The sequence below is a fragment of the Epargyreus clarus genome, unplaced genomic scaffold, assembly GCF_041222505.1.
Source record: "Epargyreus clarus isolate Ecla_fem2 unplaced genomic scaffold, WU_Ecla_fem_2.2 ptg000032l, whole genome shotgun sequence".
Classification (NCBI taxonomy): Eukaryota; Metazoa; Arthropoda; class Insecta; order Lepidoptera; family Hesperiidae; genus Epargyreus; species Epargyreus clarus.
In genome coordinates this window covers 4038019-4054817 of record NW_027332237.1, presented here as the reverse complement: position 1 = coordinate 4054817, position 16799 = coordinate 4038019, and the positions used below count along the sequence as shown (strand labels likewise).

Genomic DNA, 16799 nt, shown 5'->3' with positions numbered 1-16799 from the left:
CACTCCTGAGGACTAGTATGATCGTCTCATACGTAAGTCAACCGGCATCCACACTCTTCCCCGAAAATGCAGAGCTAAAAATAGGTGTGACGGTGGTACCACAGGATCGACCCATATCCCAGAATATCTACCACCTTCCAAATCTCTAAACGATGAAATTTGAATTCTCTTCTGGATTTGGGTGTTTATATTTATTTTCAACATTATTTTTTACAGACTAACACTACTAATGGCCAACTACGCAATGTATTGCTCGCCGTGCGCAAGAGTACCGCCCTGCAATATCATTTGTTTAGTTATTACGGTAAGTTTATGAGGCGCGTATGAATTCACGACCTGTGTGTTAGTGGCTACTGCCGCCCATGGACATCTGCAGTCAACCTCAAACGAGATTAAAATTAGATTCCCATCTGATGTCGGCCACAGATGGATTTTTCCAAGGCAGTGCAGCTTAGACCCTTGCGGGCTAAGCTGAATTGCATCCAAGAAGTATGTCTTCCTATAGAGACGCTTCAAATCAGAACACAATAGCGCTTAACACTGCTGTTATTAGACAAAAAATGATGTGGCGTTGGTGTCACAGGAGTTGAACCACAAACGATTCTACCACCTTTGAACTCATATAAACCCAAGCAATCTATAAAAGATTTTACTATTCCACAACCACTGATAACTTTTTCAGGTGTGCGCTATGAGTGTGTTGGCAGCTAAAGTGTCGGCGCACTACAGAACCGAGATAGTTCTGTACGCGACCATTGCTACCGCGGCTGTGGTTTTTGTTTGCATTCTTCTCGCTTGCTCAAGTGTGAGTAAATGACATATTTTCTTTATATCGATACTCACCAATAGATGGCGCCACACGATTCTGAATTACGCTATCTAAGTTTGCTCAACATTCTGCACATACAGTGAGAATTTATCAAGTGGGCGAGGAATCTAAGGAGTTCATTTTAAAAAATAAGCTCCAAACGAAGACTAGCGGTCAATCCCCGGGCATGATAATTTAACCTGGCGGAAGATCTCCCTTGCCAAAACATATTTACAATTCAATTACTATATTTCTGAAGGTACTTAGCTCCTCTTTGTGCTGTAGACATCAACAGCACACAGATGAGCCTGAGAGCGAGAACTTATTCAGCGTTATGACTGGGATCAACCACAGAAGCGAGTTACTCCCTCCGAGGACTAAGTTAGAACACCTTATATTCAAAAAAATCATAAATAGAAACAGCTAAAAATGCTAAAAATTTACGAGGCCGATTTTAATAAAATATTGATTTCGTTAGCCGGCGATCGAACGAGTTCATATTCAAGAAGAAAGACATCCTATATATCATAATACTATTTCAAAAATAATTTCAGTTCGACTTCACAAGCTGGATGCTGTACGTGGTGGTGATCGCGACCGCCTTCTCGGTTGTGGCAATGATAGTACTGGTCACCATGATGATAACCGGTAGCGTTATGAAACCCTTGCTAATTGTCATACTGATCGTGGGAACTGTGATCGAAGTCGTGGTAAGTAATGGACATAAATACATTGTCGATAATGATTTTAAATTTCGTATAATGGAAATGCTTGTTCCTACAGGATAACTTTACGATAAAGACAACTTTCATAATAAACATAAGTTCCCTTATTTTTTTTTACTTTTAAAAACTTAATGAGCTAATAAAAATAAATTTGAAGCTAAGTTTCTGGTAGATGACTTTGCCTATAAAATATAGTAATGGAGTTTTTGCAAATTGGACATATCCTAAATTGGATGTTCTGCATGTTGGTCATTCTGCGTCAAAACTGCAAAATTAATGCTTCCTTAAAACGAAATTCTTCCAAGCATATGATGCTCATAAAAATAACAATCAAACTATGATGATGACGATGACAATCAAATACTTAGTGATCGGATTAAATTAAATATTTTTTCTTTGCAGATGATGATCATAGAACTACAAATGATTCTAGGTGGCCGGTCAATAGAACTGAGTGAAGACGACTACGCTTTAGGCGCTTTTATGATGTACACTTCCATCATGTCTTTGTTCTTGAAATTAGTTCAACTGATCGGTTTTGCTGATGACTAATTGTATATGTGAAATATAGCAAATGTTGCATTTTTCATTATTTGTTTATTTTACCGGTACTTTTTGATAAGAAGGACGTAGTAATAATCATTCGTAGGTTGAATGTCAGAATATACCAGATGGAATGAAGTGAGTCACCCATGGACAACTGTGTTCGACGAGGTTGATGGGTCAGGAGTACTCCATTATCTTGGGAGGTCTTGCTGCTCAGACTGGGCGATAAAAGTGACTTTTATTCTTAGTAGATTGAATTGACAGTATGAGCATCATTATAATGTAAACAGTAAGGCCTGTCTATCGAACAGTAAAACTGTCAGACCAACCAATAGTAAATTGGTACAAATTCTAAGAGAGAAATAAAATTGTAATATATGTTTGTCACCTAAAATTCAACTATAGTAAAAAGAACAATTCCATTATAATAATCTGTTACGATTATTATGAACTATTTAAGACCATAAATAACATGGAACAGATAAGCAATTTCAATTGTTTTAGCTGTTTCATGATAAGTAAGTATCTGTCAGTATGTCAGAAGACTATCAATAATGACGAGCTCATAGACTTTCGATATGCCACTGAGATGATTTCACGTCAAATTAATATTGTTTACTTATAAATAAACACAATTTTGATAAACTTATTTTATCCAAATAAGATCAAGTATTATATTAAAACTTGACCCAATCGTAGAACGCATGAATATAAAACCGTTGCCTGTAGATAATGTGCCCATACAAGAATTAATTGAAAATAGTGAAGATACAGAATTGCGTGAAAATGTTGATGAAGCTCCAATCGAACATGATACTGCTATTGAAAACGATGGAGAGGAAAAAGAAAACGACTTTCTTAAAGGATCTAAAGAAAAAGATACAAATAGCGCACGTTCAAAAGAAAAGGATTTAGAAATACAAGCTAGTAAAAGATATTTGGCTAGGCATTCAAAGGGCTCTTATCACAAAAGTCGGTTTACTTCCACATGGATATATCAAGGTAATTAAATAAAAGAAATAATTGATTGACTCTTTATCTTTATATTACACGAATTGATTAAACATAACTTAGGAATAAATTATGCTTTTTTATTTTGGTATTACATTAACTAATTCTTAATAATTTCAACAATGATACCTTTTTTTTTGTTCACGAGGGGGAAACCTTCAAATTGTACCCGATGCCGTGGGAGCGACACAGGGTTATGTGGGACTCTTACCGCACTAAAACCCCCCGGTGGCCGTCCATAGCGCTACGTAGAGGACTCCGGTATCTCCAAAGGAACACAACCGGAGTCCTCTTAGCGCATTGCCCCGTCGGGCTCCGCCCAGGTGAGCTTAACGCTCGCCGCACCGTCTGGTGCGTACGACGGTATGCAACAGACACATACTGCCGTCCTTCCCGGGGCCGTTGGCCGGAGCTCCCACTCTTGCCACCCACGACCCAAAAAGCCCCCTTTTAGTCGCCTCTTACGACAGGCAGGGGATACCGTAGCCCTATTCTTGTCCCGGAACTTCAGGGATATCAACAATGATATAATAATAAAGAATATAAATAAAGAATAGAAGAAGAAACCAAAATAATGTAAAATAAGAAACACTGACGCTAAGAGTCCCGGGTTCCGTCCATGGTGATACAGATACAGATAAATTATGAATTTTGATTTCTGTTTCTGGATCAGGATGTTTTTGTATTTGTCTTTGTATGTATCCATGACACAAGGAATCCTAGTGTGAGGCTAATTCTGTAGAAATCGTCAAATAAAGAAATTTAAAAGCACCAAATTCTTCTAATATAAAAATTGTCCACACACAAGACAACAGAAAGTATTCACTATTCACATACGCCTGTGAATAGTTGAATATTTTTTATCAGGTCCCGTCTACCTCATCGAGAGCTTTAGTTATAATTTTACAAACGTTTCCTGTAAATGCTTTTTAGAATCTGGCGGATATGGGTATGCATATGGAGGCGCGGATCCCTTAAATTACGACCCAAGCACAAAAAATCGATTCATTAGAAAACTATTCAGCATAACATTTGTGATATTAATTGTTACTACTGTTGTCAACTTCTGTTCAGCGAAAATGTGAGTATTAAAGTTTGTTTTAATAATTTATAATATTCTTAGGAAAATCGTCAGGAAATTATTTAAAAACAAACTTTTTATAAGCCGAGAACCTTAACTTTCTTAAAAAAAAATAAAAACTAAACGCAAATGAGAAACAAAATTGGCAGAGTAACGTTTTTTAAAGATCTGAAAATAACTACCCAGTACGATTTAAAGTATCATTTTATACGCCCACTTTTAGTTAATACCCGCATTTGACAATAATAATATTTCTTATTCCTACCGTCACTCCCAATATAGTATCATACGAGAATGCAGTCTATCTGATTGTATGTGGCTACTGCCGCCAATGGACATATGTAATCAACTCAACAAGATTAGATTACTCCTGAGGACTAAGCTGAAATGCCTTGGAAAAGTATGTCTCAGTTACTGCACACCAAACTACAGCAGCACAACACTGCTGTTATTAGGCAGAAATAGGTGTGGCGGTGGTGCCGCCGGAGTCGAACCATAGAGGATAATACCAACTTTAAATCTTTTCTATCTTTTCAGGGACTTAAAAACTTTTTACCAAGAAGACAATTGTTTATTCGTCGTCGTTACTGTCGCGTAAGCAAGCCTCTATAAGTTTTCATTGAACTTCCTTTGTTTGTTCGTATGTATGTAAGGTAAAATCTTGCAAGTGAATTTCAAAGCAGTTAACCCTTGCCGATCGAGCTGAAATTTTCCATACACATTTAGTTTCAATGACAATGCATGATGAGATTATGAGATAAGTGACGTCATTCTAAATGAAATATGATGGACCAATTATTTTTATGCATCCCTATTGAATGAGATTGCTTTCTGAATAGATTACGAAAAAGAAAGTTACGTTACTAAAAAGTTTGTTCTGAAAAACTTCTTTAAATTTATTCAGATCGGTGTTTGAGCTAAGACATACATATAATACAACATCTACCAATGTAGCTTTATAATAGTAACATAATAAAATCGTTTATCTACCGAAAAAAACAATGTGATGAAACCTGCATGAGAGAACCATTGATTAGTAAAGATTACTCACTCCTAACAAGAAAATGTAATCAGTTTTGACAATTGAAATTGTCAATATCATCTATTTTCGTGTTTGAAAAATATTAAAAAATTTAGTCTTCGGATCATTTACGAATGAAACGATATTTCTCCGCATTTTTTCTTAGATTTCGTGTTTTTGCACCACTTAACTGCGCATATCGGCATTGTTCCGCGTAAATTACACCATGACAGCCGTTAAATGGCTGACAGAATCGTCAGCCGTTTCAGTCAATTAATGGCTTCCTTCAATTACAAGACGGTGAGATATCTATACTTATCTATGGAGAGAACTTAAAAATAAAGTTCTTAAGGGTATGTGAAGTTGCCAATACGCACTTCACCAGCGGTGGACTATAGCCTAATCCTTCTCATTCTGGGAGTTCCGTGCCCTGCAGTGGGATACTAATGAGTTGGCGACATTTTTTCAGGGTTTATTTGTTTCTTCTGAACTTGGCTGCGACGCTTTTTGAGTGTGCTCGATTATTCCCTTGGAAATTTATAGCCTTTTTATTAACTGTAAGTATTTTATTACGCTTTCAATCCTAATAATTTCAAAGAGAAAGAGAAGGTGGTAGAACCTTTTGTGGTTCGACTCCGGCGGCACCACCGCCACACCTATTTCTACCTAATAACAGCAGTGTTTGGCGCTGCTGTGTTTCGGTTTGAAGGGTTTAGTAAGGGACACATACTTTTCTGACGCTTTCCGCCGTAGTCCTCAGTGGTAGCGGCGTATCTGTGGCTGACCTCAGGTAGGGATCAAATCTTATCTGGAATTGATTACAGATGTCCATGGGCGGCGGTTATCACTCATGCTGGCTGGGCTGCATGCTCGCTATATTACAACAAAAATAGATTCCCTCAATTTATCCCCCTTTAAAGTAAGCTCATTATTTCTTATTATATTAATGACTAGCTGACGCGGCAAACTTTGTACCGCCTCAAAATCTATTTATCAAATATATTTCATATAAAATATAGCCTATGTTACTCGTGAAGTCATGAATAATGTAGCTTTCGAATGGTGAAAGATTTTTTAAAATACCAGTAGGTCCAGTAGTTTTTGAGCCTATTCATTACAATCAAACAAACAAACAAAGTTTTTGTATTAGTATAGATGTAATTTTCATTTTCTATTTCAGGTAATAGGTGTATGTATAGTGAGTGGATTCTTCTCAGGGCGGTACGACACTTTGTTGGTCACATATATGTACATAACTCAGGCAATCGTTGTTTTCACTTTGACAATACTGGCTTTTACTGGGGTAAGTTTGACAATTTTGGATTATTTTTAATCTTAAAAATTAAAAAAGTAGTTTTTTATTTGAGTATCGTAATACAATATAAGAAACATACATAAAATATATATATATACTAAAAATATTGTATATTTTGGGACATATTATGCTACATTTTAAAAGTGCTGAATCAGAAATAAAGATATTGGAATGATTTTGTATTGTGATTATCAGTTATTATTGTAAATTTATAACAATAAAACAATTAACAAACAATTTAACAATAAAAATGTACATACAAAAACAATTACCTACATTTTTTCTCAAAATATGTTCAATGATCATTTCGTCGACATCGTTTACGCGAGAATCGTTAATGACTTTATCGTTAACGAGCTTTTGCCCGCGGCTTCGCTCGCGTTACGAAGTAATATTTTCATCCCCTATTTTATCCACTTGGGGGTAGAATTGATCAAAATCCTTTCTTAGCGGATGCCTACGTCATAACATCTACCTGCATGCCAAATTTCAGCCCGATCCGTCCAGTGGTTTGGGCTGTGCGTTGATAGATCACTTTGTCAGTCAGTCACCTTTGAGTTATATTTATTTAGATGTCTGCGCTGTTAACGTCTGCATCATTAATGTTTAATCTATTAACTTTTGCACTGTTTACGTCATCATGCGTCTATACCGTCAATTTATATTGAATATTTTCTTTCAGTTCGACTTCACAAACTTGCTGCTCCATCTCATAGGCTTTGCTGTTGCTTTGCCCTTCGTAATACTTTTCTTCCTAGTGGCATACTTTCAAATTATAGAGACTGAGTTATCGCGAGACGCCTACTCTACAGATATATTGGTATTATTTTTTATTGGAACTCTCCTAAGTGTCTTTGTAAGTATATATACGTTTATATTTAGTCAATTGTTTTTTTGATATAAATTATAAGAGTAGCAGACGAGAAAGCAGTCCACCTGATGGTTAGTGGCTACTGCCACCCATAAACATCTGTAATCAACCTCAAATAAGATTTCATTCCTGCCTGAGGTCGTCCACAAATGCGCCGCTATCCCTGGGGACTAAGCTGGAATGCCTCGGATAACTATGTCTCCCTTACCACACTCTTCAGACTAGTACACAGCAGCGCTTAACACGGTTATTAAGCTGAAATAGTTATGGCGGTGGTGCCGCCGGAGTCGAACCGCAAAGGATTCTGCAATCTTCGAAATATTACAAATCTTGGTCCTGTGAGTCCAAAAGTCAGAGGACGCAATTTATTTTTTTTTGATGTCAAGAGGGGAAGGGGTTAGTGCAATCCTAAATCTTAATTTGTAGGGACGCACCGCTTGTATCTCGGGCGCTATATGTAAACAAAATCGTTCTAAACAGTAAAAACATCAAGCAAAAATACCCATAATGATAATGCCATTTGAAAGAAATATATTTTCATTTTTTATTAATTTTCTTTTCTAGATCATGACAGCTATGCTACAAATACTATTGCGCAGTGAGGCTGTTGAATTGAGTGAGGACGATTACACATTAGGAGCATTTTACATCTACACCTCTCTATATGATATTTTCTTTAAAATCGTGCAAATAACTGTTGTATCCATATTAGGTAACAGAAGCGAATAATAAGAAGAATTAAACCAAGATAATCAAATGGGAGATAACAAGCTAAACTGTCACGAATCTTCAATAAACTAACTGTTATTAATTAAAGTATATGCGATTTATAAATATTTTTTTTTTATATTGTATTCTATTATTATAGTTAACATTTTTATTTGTTTTTATTTTATTTACAACTACTACATCTATGAATATGATTTCATCAAATAATTTCCACTGCAATGAATAGGCAAATATCTGCTATGAGATTCCCGGTAAAACATTACAATATTGGTTGGACATTTGCATTTTGACGTTAATATTACCAATACGAATTTCACGAAATTAATTTGGGAACATTGTGAAATTAGGATACCCAATACTAATATCACAAAATTACTTTCAATACCAATTATACACCTCAATCTATAAAATACTAAAACAGATGCAGAATGCATTTAAACCTTTATTAGACCACAGATAATATTTTCATATCTACAATTTTGCAAAAAAGGCATAATCCATATAATCAGTGAATTACTTTACCTTGAAAAATAAACTGTCAATATGGTAGAAGATAAATAATACTTTTATGGCAGCTTCTGATATTATAGATTGTTGCTTATTATAAAACTATTTTACCAGAATAACTTCCAAATAAAATTTAATGATATTTTAAAAGAGATGAATAATACACCTTGTAACGAAAGTGCACGATCTGGTCTTGTGGAAAATCGAGAAAATGAATTACCTAGTATTAATGAAGTTGCAGGAAGGGAAGAAGATAATTATGAAGGAATAGATAATAATGAAAGCAATAAAGAGTTAAAAGAAAAGGAATCTTTCAGAGAATCACATGATGATATAATAGAAAGTTATAAATGTTTAAAAGAAAAGGATTTAGAAATACGAGCTAGTAAAAAGTTCGTATCATCAAGTCACACAAAGAGCCCTTATCATAAGAGTCGCTTTACTTCGACGTGGGTTCAATATCAAGGTATAGAAAATATACTAGTAGATAAAAATAGGCGACCTATTAATCGGCTATGATTGAAAAGTAAATCTTTAACACAACCGCGGAGGGGAATTGTTTTTCGTAACTTTTTTTATAATATGGGAGTAGCAGACGAGCACCTGATGGTAAGTGGCTACTGCCGCCCATGGACATCTGTAATCAACTCCAGATAGGATTGAATATTCCTACCTGAAGTCAGCCACAGATGCACTGCTACCCCTGAGGAATAAGGTACGCTTCGGAAAAGTATGTCTCTCTTACCACACCCTACAAAACGGAACACAGCAGCGCTTAACACTGCTGTTATTAGGCAGAAATAGGCGTGGCGGTGGTGCCGCCGGAGTCGAACCACAAAGGATTCTACCACCTTCCCACAAAGGGTTCCACCACCTTCCCATGAAGGGTTCTACCACCTTCCAAATATTGATATGATATGATTGAAAATTAAATCATTAACACGACCGCGGAGAGTAATGTTTCTTGAAGACTCTGTAGGTATATTCCATTCTTTGGCACGCCTGGCAGCCCAATCGGCTTGACGGATTTAAACATATAAAGTGCCGTTGGATTCGGCTAAGTTGTGGTTGTAACGTTTTTAAGCATATTTATAACAATTCTCTAGTTGAGATATTTATTAAAATATTTTTTCAACTTACAGATAAAACACATTTTAAGTAAAACAACTTTATATTATTAGTACGTAACACTCCAAAGTGAGAAGAAAAAAATTGAGTAACAGTAGGAGCATCCTAATTTTTTTTCTACTGGTATTTTTTAACACCCGTTATTTATACTCAATCTATTCAATTTGTGGTTACCAAAGATCCAAAATTGACGGTTTTTAGTATCGAAGAAATTGATAAATATCGATTTTCTGTTGGAAAAATATTCAAATCAAATCAAAAATATTTTATTCAAAGTTGATTCATTACAGGACTTTTTTAACGTAAATATATTAACAGCCACTTCACAAGGTGTTTTGTTATGGAGAAGAAGCAGCAAAAGAAACTCCATAACAGACATCTTAAAAAAACAACGGGTTCCATTCCAGAAGTGCCGGCAGAAAAGAAAACGTGATCATTAACGTTGTACGTTTTTGATATTTTGGAATGGTTAGGGAATAATTTTGCACGAATGCTTTAATTACAGTACAAAAGTACTATCATTTAGGTGGTAAAATACAATATTCATTTATTGCGCTGTCGTACACAAAGATAACAGTCTTACGAATTTTCGATCAGTACCCTTACGTGAGTTTTTACGTTTCGACAAATATGACTGTTTTGGTACTTGTTTACGTATTGGATCATACTATTTCCAAGTTCTGATACAATCCGCTAGGGGCGCTAATTGGAAATTGTATGGGCAAATACGTAAACAAATACCAAAACAGTCGTATTTGTCAAAACGTAAAAACTCGTGGTAAGGGTACAGGTCACATGTACTGACGCGAGTTTTACATTTTTTACCCATAACAAACAGTGCACAACACTACTAAAGAAGTTTTCACTTCAATAATTAAATAGTGTAATAAACGCGATACATAGGGCTCAGTCGAAGTGAATTACAAATGAACACTCAACGGTTGCTGGAACACGACTGACTACGATTTTATATTAAAAAACGCACCGAGACAAAGGTGGCTTAGGGCGTGGGCACATGTCTACGGTGCGGCACTGAAGACATGTGCCCACGTAAGACGAATGAAGAAAAAACGAAATTCTTCAAAACTTAATATAGACATTCTAAAATATTCGTAAAATTTCTCATTACTATATTTTTTCAGCGTTCCATATTTCCCCTCAAAATGACCTCCATCATGGTACATTATAGAAAAATATGGATTCACCCAATATTTTCTTTGATTCTGTTTTTTTTTTTTCATTCATTTTCATTTTTGTGTTAGTAACAGGAGCAAAATAATACTTTCGCGGTCCATATCAAGATAAAAACTGAACGATGGTTTCCCGCGGTGCACCGCACAAGGCGCCGTGTCGCGGCACGACGCCGTGCTGCCATTCAGCAGCGTCGCCGTGTCGTTACACGGTAGCCATGCCGCACCGTTAACATGTGCCCGCACCCTTAGCGGCGTGGCTTAGCGGCCTTTCGGCACCCGTTTGTTCGCACGATATGCCGAGGGACTATTCTGGAAAGGCCCTATTCTGTAGTACGTTACAATAGTTATTTTTCCCATATACCAAGTATTTAAATATTTTAGGGTCTGATGATGGTGAGGGCGGAGGGACGGATTATGACCCAGAGACGCAAAATCCTTTCCTTCGAATAGTATTCATTATTGTCCTTGTGATGTTAATAATTACATGTATTTTTAACTACAATTGTATGGAAATGTAAGTAGCAATTTTAATGTTATCTCTACAAATTAATACACTATTTTGATTTATTTAATAGGTGACGTAAGAAATGCACTATTCACGCTGTCATGTTAATTTTATTATCATGTAGGTATGTATATATTTTATTATAGGCATTGTTATTCATGTAAATAATAATGCCTAGTTTGAAATTCGGCTCCTTATCGAATCCCAACACATTTTTTTCAAAACGATGTGTTTAATACAAATTTCATAATTATCATTTAAATTAACGAAATCTGCATAGCCAACAGTTCCTTAAAATGTCTCTATATGTATGTGTATATGTGTGTGTATTAGTTGACTACTTATCTTAAAATGACTCTAAACTAACGAAACCCTTATGTTGATGTTTCAGAAAACCGACATACTCGTATGAACAGAATTTAAAAACTTTCTTTGAGGGCAAAAGCAGTTTATTTCTCGTGATTCCAGTTGCGTAAGTTATCTTAGTATAGAACACGTGACCTACCGATGTTCAGTGACCACTCAAATAAACAATTCCAAAATGAGCCAAAAAAAATTACACCAACCAGTACCCTTACCATGAGTTTTTACGTTTTGACGAATATGACTGTTATGGTATTTTTTTACGCATTTTCCCATACAAATTCCAATCAGCGCCCCTAGCGGATTGTATCAGAACTATAGTGTCAGTAACGTAACATTAAATGTTTAAATTGACAAAATGGCGCTTTATGTTTTGTCTCTCTTTTTTGCGAACATGTGAGACAGACAAAAAGACTTGAGCACTTATCGTTACGTTTACTCAGTCTACTGAAGCAAATGGAACAGAATAATAGATTGAGTAAACGTAACGTAAAACTGTGGGATGTTTTGAAAACTCATGGTAAGGGTACAGATTGTGGTCGTGGAATGCTACTCAAAGGACTAAGTAGGAACGCCACAACAGCTAACGTGCGCATATGCCAATTATTTTTTATGCACCACGATATGGGTAGTAAATACTAAGTGTTTTAGAGAAGAAAACGGAAAACAAGTGACATCACTAAAAAACCTATTTCTAAAAACATTTTTTTAACATAAATTTTATTTTATTACAGAACAGAGCAATGATTCCTAATCGCAATTTTTTATTATATTTCAGGATTCCTAATAATATTTTTTCTTTATTACTTTTCAGATGTCTTATGATTTTTCAAAATTGCCTTACATTTGGCTTTGAGCGCACTAGGTCATCGCCCTTCATTTATATATTTCTTGTTCTAACCGTAAGATTCTTTTATATATTTCTATAAGTTAGACCACCGCCATCTATTTTTGTGTGACATAACTAATTAGATGGCGTTGGGGCAAATAATACTTAGGTATTATTGAAAATTTACGTTTCATTCATTATTACCCCAACGCCATCTATTGTTGTGTCATATAACTAAGTTGAAAAAAATAAAATGAAAAAAAAATAAGTAAAAAATAATGAACATTTGGTGGTACGGAAGCCTCCATATGCAAGTTCGACTCGTACTTGGCGAATTATTTAAGGTATCGACTATAATTTTATAATTAAATTGTAGTTTCTATTTCAGTTAGTGGCTACGTGTATAGTGAGCGGATTCATTTCGGGGCAATTCAATACATTATTGGTAACGTTATTTTATATCACATCGGGAATCATCGTGATAGCGTTTATAATACTCACTTTTCTTGGTGTAAGTATTAAAATATAAAATGCCTGAGGTGTCATATGTGGGACAGCCGATTGGAACGAAGTTCCTTTCGTTTTTAAAATAAGTATTATAGAAATTATATTAGATAAATGATAAATGATAAATGAAATAAGTGAAGGAATGCAAAATAATTGAAAATTGTAATCAATATTTTTTCAATACTCGGCCTGCCCCCTCTCCGAGCACTACGCACTATTGCAAAAGTGTCGTGAGGATTTTCCGTGACGCTCGCCTAGCTCCCTTACTCAGCGTACCGCGCGATAAGGAACTTCGTTCCAATACATAATTAATGCATTAATATCCCGGCGATGCATTGGCAACTCCTCTGGTGTTGCAAACGTCCATAGGCGACGGTGACTGCTTTCCACCAAGTAGCCCGCCTGCCTTATCGTTAGATATAAATATGAAAAAATCCAACTGTTGGGTACATGCAGGTCTCATACCAGATTCAGAAACACCAGTCCAAATTCCAATGACCAGGCTATCACTTCTTTTGTTTCATTTTTTTAAGCTTAAAAAAGCTAACGAGCATGCCGTCCATAGGCGGCAGTAGCCACTTACCATCAGATGGACTGCATGCTCGTCTACCACTCCTATATTATAAAAAGGTGTGGCTGTTTAAACTTCCTCCGGGCAACGCACACTCGTTCTAGGAAAACCTCATAGTGTCATTACAATTTCAACATCTTTCATTCCAAAAATAATGATATTGATGTGAAACATCTATAGCCGCACGTAAAACCGATTTCTGGCGTGGCGACGCTATACGATGGTATATATATACAGTCAATATGCAGTAGTGTGTACGGTGTGGCGACGCGTCGCCATGCGCAATAACTATTACCGAAGTCACTGATTAAACGAATTAATTAGTCACGATTTGAAATAAATTCGTAAATTTTTGTATTTAATGAAAATAAATGTTTATTCAATAAATAGTCATCGTTATCTGGAAAAAAATCGTAATATTTTATTTTATCATTATGATATATTTAGTTCCTATCACAATACGTTCTTTTCTGCATATTACTTTTACAAAATAATGTCGATGTTTCACATCTGCCAGGCGTCCCGTGACGGCTCACAATTTTTTTCAGTTCGACTTCACGAATTGGTTTCTATACTTGATAGTGTTAGCACTGGCAGTCCCTACAGCCTTTGTTTTTGCACTACTATCACAAAATAACAGCATTGAGCAGAGGACGCGGGATGATCAATATCCTATACCTATGCTTGTTTTATTTTTTGTTGGTACGGTCGTCAATTGTCTTGTAAGTAATATTAACATATTTCACGAAGTTTTTATTATAATAAAGGAGTAGCAGACGAGCAGTCCACCATAGTAAGTGGCTACTGCCGCTCATGGACATATGGAATCGAGCTCAGATAGGATTAGATATTCCTACCTGAGGTCGGACATAGTTGCGCCGTTACTCTTGAGGACTTCCGCTGACATCCAGGAAAGAAATTTGTGACCTCTGACTTTTGCACGTTCAGGACCAAAATTGGCAACAGTGACAACGCGTGGCGGAGCGGTCACCATACCGATCTGACGCGCAGACGGTCCCGAGTTAGATCCCCGGCCAGACAGATATTTAAATAACGAATTTAAGTTTCCGTTTCTGAGTCTGGGTGGTGTTATTGACACACACAGAGACAAATACATAATTTGTCTCTGCGTGTGTCAACAGCATCTACGATACAGGGGATCCTAGTGTGGGCTGTGAGTTTTTTTTTTTCAATAGACTGAACTTGTGAGTAATACAATACACCCGCGTTTCCCAACCTGTGGTCCGCGGACCCCTAGAGGTCCGCGAGTATATGTATAGGGGTCCGCGGTGTCATCTCTGGACCATACATAAATCGCTCATTAAATGCAAACGGACGGCGAAACGTTTTTTTTCATATTTCTCATAATAAACAGTTAGAATTACCTTCTGTATTTGATTTTTGTATCTGTAATAACTAAAATAAATACCTAATCCGTTTTTTATTTTATTATGGGGGTCCGTGAAAACTGTGCTTGATTTCTTAAGGGTCCGTGGACTGAAAAGGGCTGGGAAACGCTGCCATACACTAAACATAATAAATTGATTTATATTTTTTTCAGATAATGACAATTATGTTACAAATACTGTTAAGCGGCAAAGCTGTTGAGATGGGTGATAACGACTACGCCTTAGCCGCATTTTTCCTCTACACCTCTATATTTGATATTTATTTCAAAATTTTGCAATTGCTCTCCCATCTTTGCTCGTCTGAAAAATCAGAAGAATCGGATTGAAAATAAGAAGACTTTAATAAAGCTTTTAAAAAACTTTCAGAGGCTTAAAGAAAATTAGTGATTTTGTAAAATCTACTATTTAAATATATAACAGTTATTATATTTAACAGTTTGTATTGTTTTTCATTTTGCATGTGTTTGCAACCACGCACCTCCGATTTTTTAAAGTTATGCGCGTATTAGAAATTAATGATCACTTGCTTAAATGGTGAAGGAGAACATCGCAAGGAAACATAAGTATGTGATGTCTACCACAGCCAGCGCTTTGGACTATGACCTAATCTTTCTCAGTCTGAGAAGAGACTCGTGCCCAGCAGTGGGAGTGTAATGGGTTGCTGATGATGATCTACATATCTGTTTGGTACGTCACTATTATAAAAATAGATTAAAAGGTTACTTTGTAGAAGAATTTAATACTGTAATAATGTATCAGAACCCCATAGCGTTCCAGTTGGAATGTGCCAAAGGGTCCCAATTACGTCGAAGGTCCGGACCTATAAAAGGGTAATCATTTCACAAAATGTCGCATTTGCCAGACTACCCGCGACTGGGATTCAATTTCCTTGCACATATTTCATGGAAGTTGCGATTTCGTAACTTTTACATTTCAACGCAGATTTATTAACTTCGACTCTACGGTTGTTTTGTTAGTAATGTGTAGGGTTGTGAACGTAATAAATGTACCGGTACATTTAGTAACATTTTGTCCCTGTTACAACAAATATTTGTACCATAAGTGTAATCCAATATTGCGTCTTTTGTATAAGTTTTAACACAAAAGAGAACGAATGATAGGCTAATAAAAAAATGTTTGTATTGCTAGATGTTGTAACAGTATGTAAGATGCTCTAGTTAAGATTAACTTAACGATTAACCGTCGTAGAGTCAACTTACCCTGATGATGCTCCGTTTTGGAGTGAAACACGTGTTGGTGGTGGTATGTATGGTGGTGTATATTTTTATTTTTTGCATCTGCACGCATCTGTTATGGGAGGGAGGGTGGTACATACTGCATGGTTTAAAATATATATAACATCACACATATTTGTAGCGGATTGTTGCGAAGTAGTTTTAATCTTAACTTAAAAAATGCTTGGTTTACAATCTATACTGGAATAAGATTATGATCCCTTGGTTATGATATATTATAATTATTATTATGTACTTATTGTGGTTTATATTATTAATTACTAGTTATTCGATATTTTTGATAGTATTCCGTACGTTTAAAAGTATTTGAAGCCATTGAAGTTATATTATTCAAATAAACGGATCGTTACAAGTGGACTAAAAGCTACTTTCTTTATAAATTATTTTACTTTCGGTATCTGATGTCAAAAGTATTGGGAGATTC

At 35.8% G+C, this 16799-nt stretch overlaps 2 protein-coding genes across 6 annotated transcripts; both read left to right on the top strand.

Moving 5' to 3' along the window:
- The first annotated feature begins 687 nt into the window (after window positions 1–687).
- LOC140755069 (uncharacterized) lies at window positions 688–2122 on the top strand. Its single transcript, XM_073090257.1, has 3 exons — window positions 688–805; window positions 1363–1518; window positions 1936–2122. The coding sequence occupies exons 1-3, from the start codon at window positions 692–694 to the stop codon at window positions 2083–2085; spliced, it is 420 nt and encodes a 139-aa protein (XP_072946358.1). The 5' UTR covers window positions 688–691; the 3' UTR covers window positions 2086–2122.
- Window positions 2123–5659: 3537 nt separating this feature from the next.
- LOC140755200 (uncharacterized) lies at window positions 5660–15526 on the top strand. Of its 5 annotated transcripts, none has more exons than XR_012103748.1 (9): window positions 5660–5749; window positions 6373–6495; window positions 7190–7363; window positions 11317–11449; window positions 11832–11907; window positions 12618–12705; window positions 13021–13143; window positions 14259–14432; window positions 15272–15509. XR_012103748.1 is itself a non-coding variant. In XM_073090416.1 (7 exons), the coding sequence occupies exons 1-7, from the start codon at window positions 8768–8770 to the stop codon at window positions 15443–15445; spliced, it is 1086 nt and encodes a 361-aa protein (XP_072946517.1). In that variant the 5' UTR covers window positions 8660–8767; the 3' UTR covers window positions 15446–15526. The 5 variants fall into 5 exon arrangements, 1 of the variants encoding a protein (XP_072946517.1); XR_012103747.1 differs by having other exon boundaries at window positions 11832–11912; window positions 15272–15508; XR_012103750.1 differs by lacking the exon at window positions 5660–5749 and adding an exon at window positions 6048–6111 and having other exon boundaries at window positions 11832–11912; window positions 15272–15510.
- Window positions 15527–16799: the final 1273 nt, after the last annotated feature.

Coding starts and splice junctions, on each gene's coding strand:
- LOC140755069 (XM_073090257.1), top strand. CDS start 692: ATGAGTGTGTTGGCAGCTAAAGTGTCGGCGCACTACAGAACCGAGATA. Junction 806..1,362: donor TTCTTCTCGCTTGCTCAAGT/GTGAGTAAATGA, acceptor AAATAATTTCAG/TTCGACTTCACAAGCTGGAT. Junction 1,519..1,935: donor GAACTGTGATCGAAGTCGTG/GTAAGTAATGGA, acceptor TTTTCTTTGCAG/ATGATGATCATAGAACTACA.
- LOC140755200 (XM_073090416.1), top strand. CDS start 8,768: ATGAATAATACACCTTGTAACGAAAGTGCACGATCTGGTCTTGTGGAA. Junction 11,913..12,617: donor TTTCTCGTGATTCCAGTTGC/GTAAGTTATCTT, acceptor ATTACTTTTCAG/ATGTCTTATGATTTTTCAAA. Junction 13,144..14,258: donor TAATACTCACTTTTCTTGGT/GTAAGTATTAAA, acceptor AATTTTTTTCAG/TTCGACTTCACGAATTGGTT.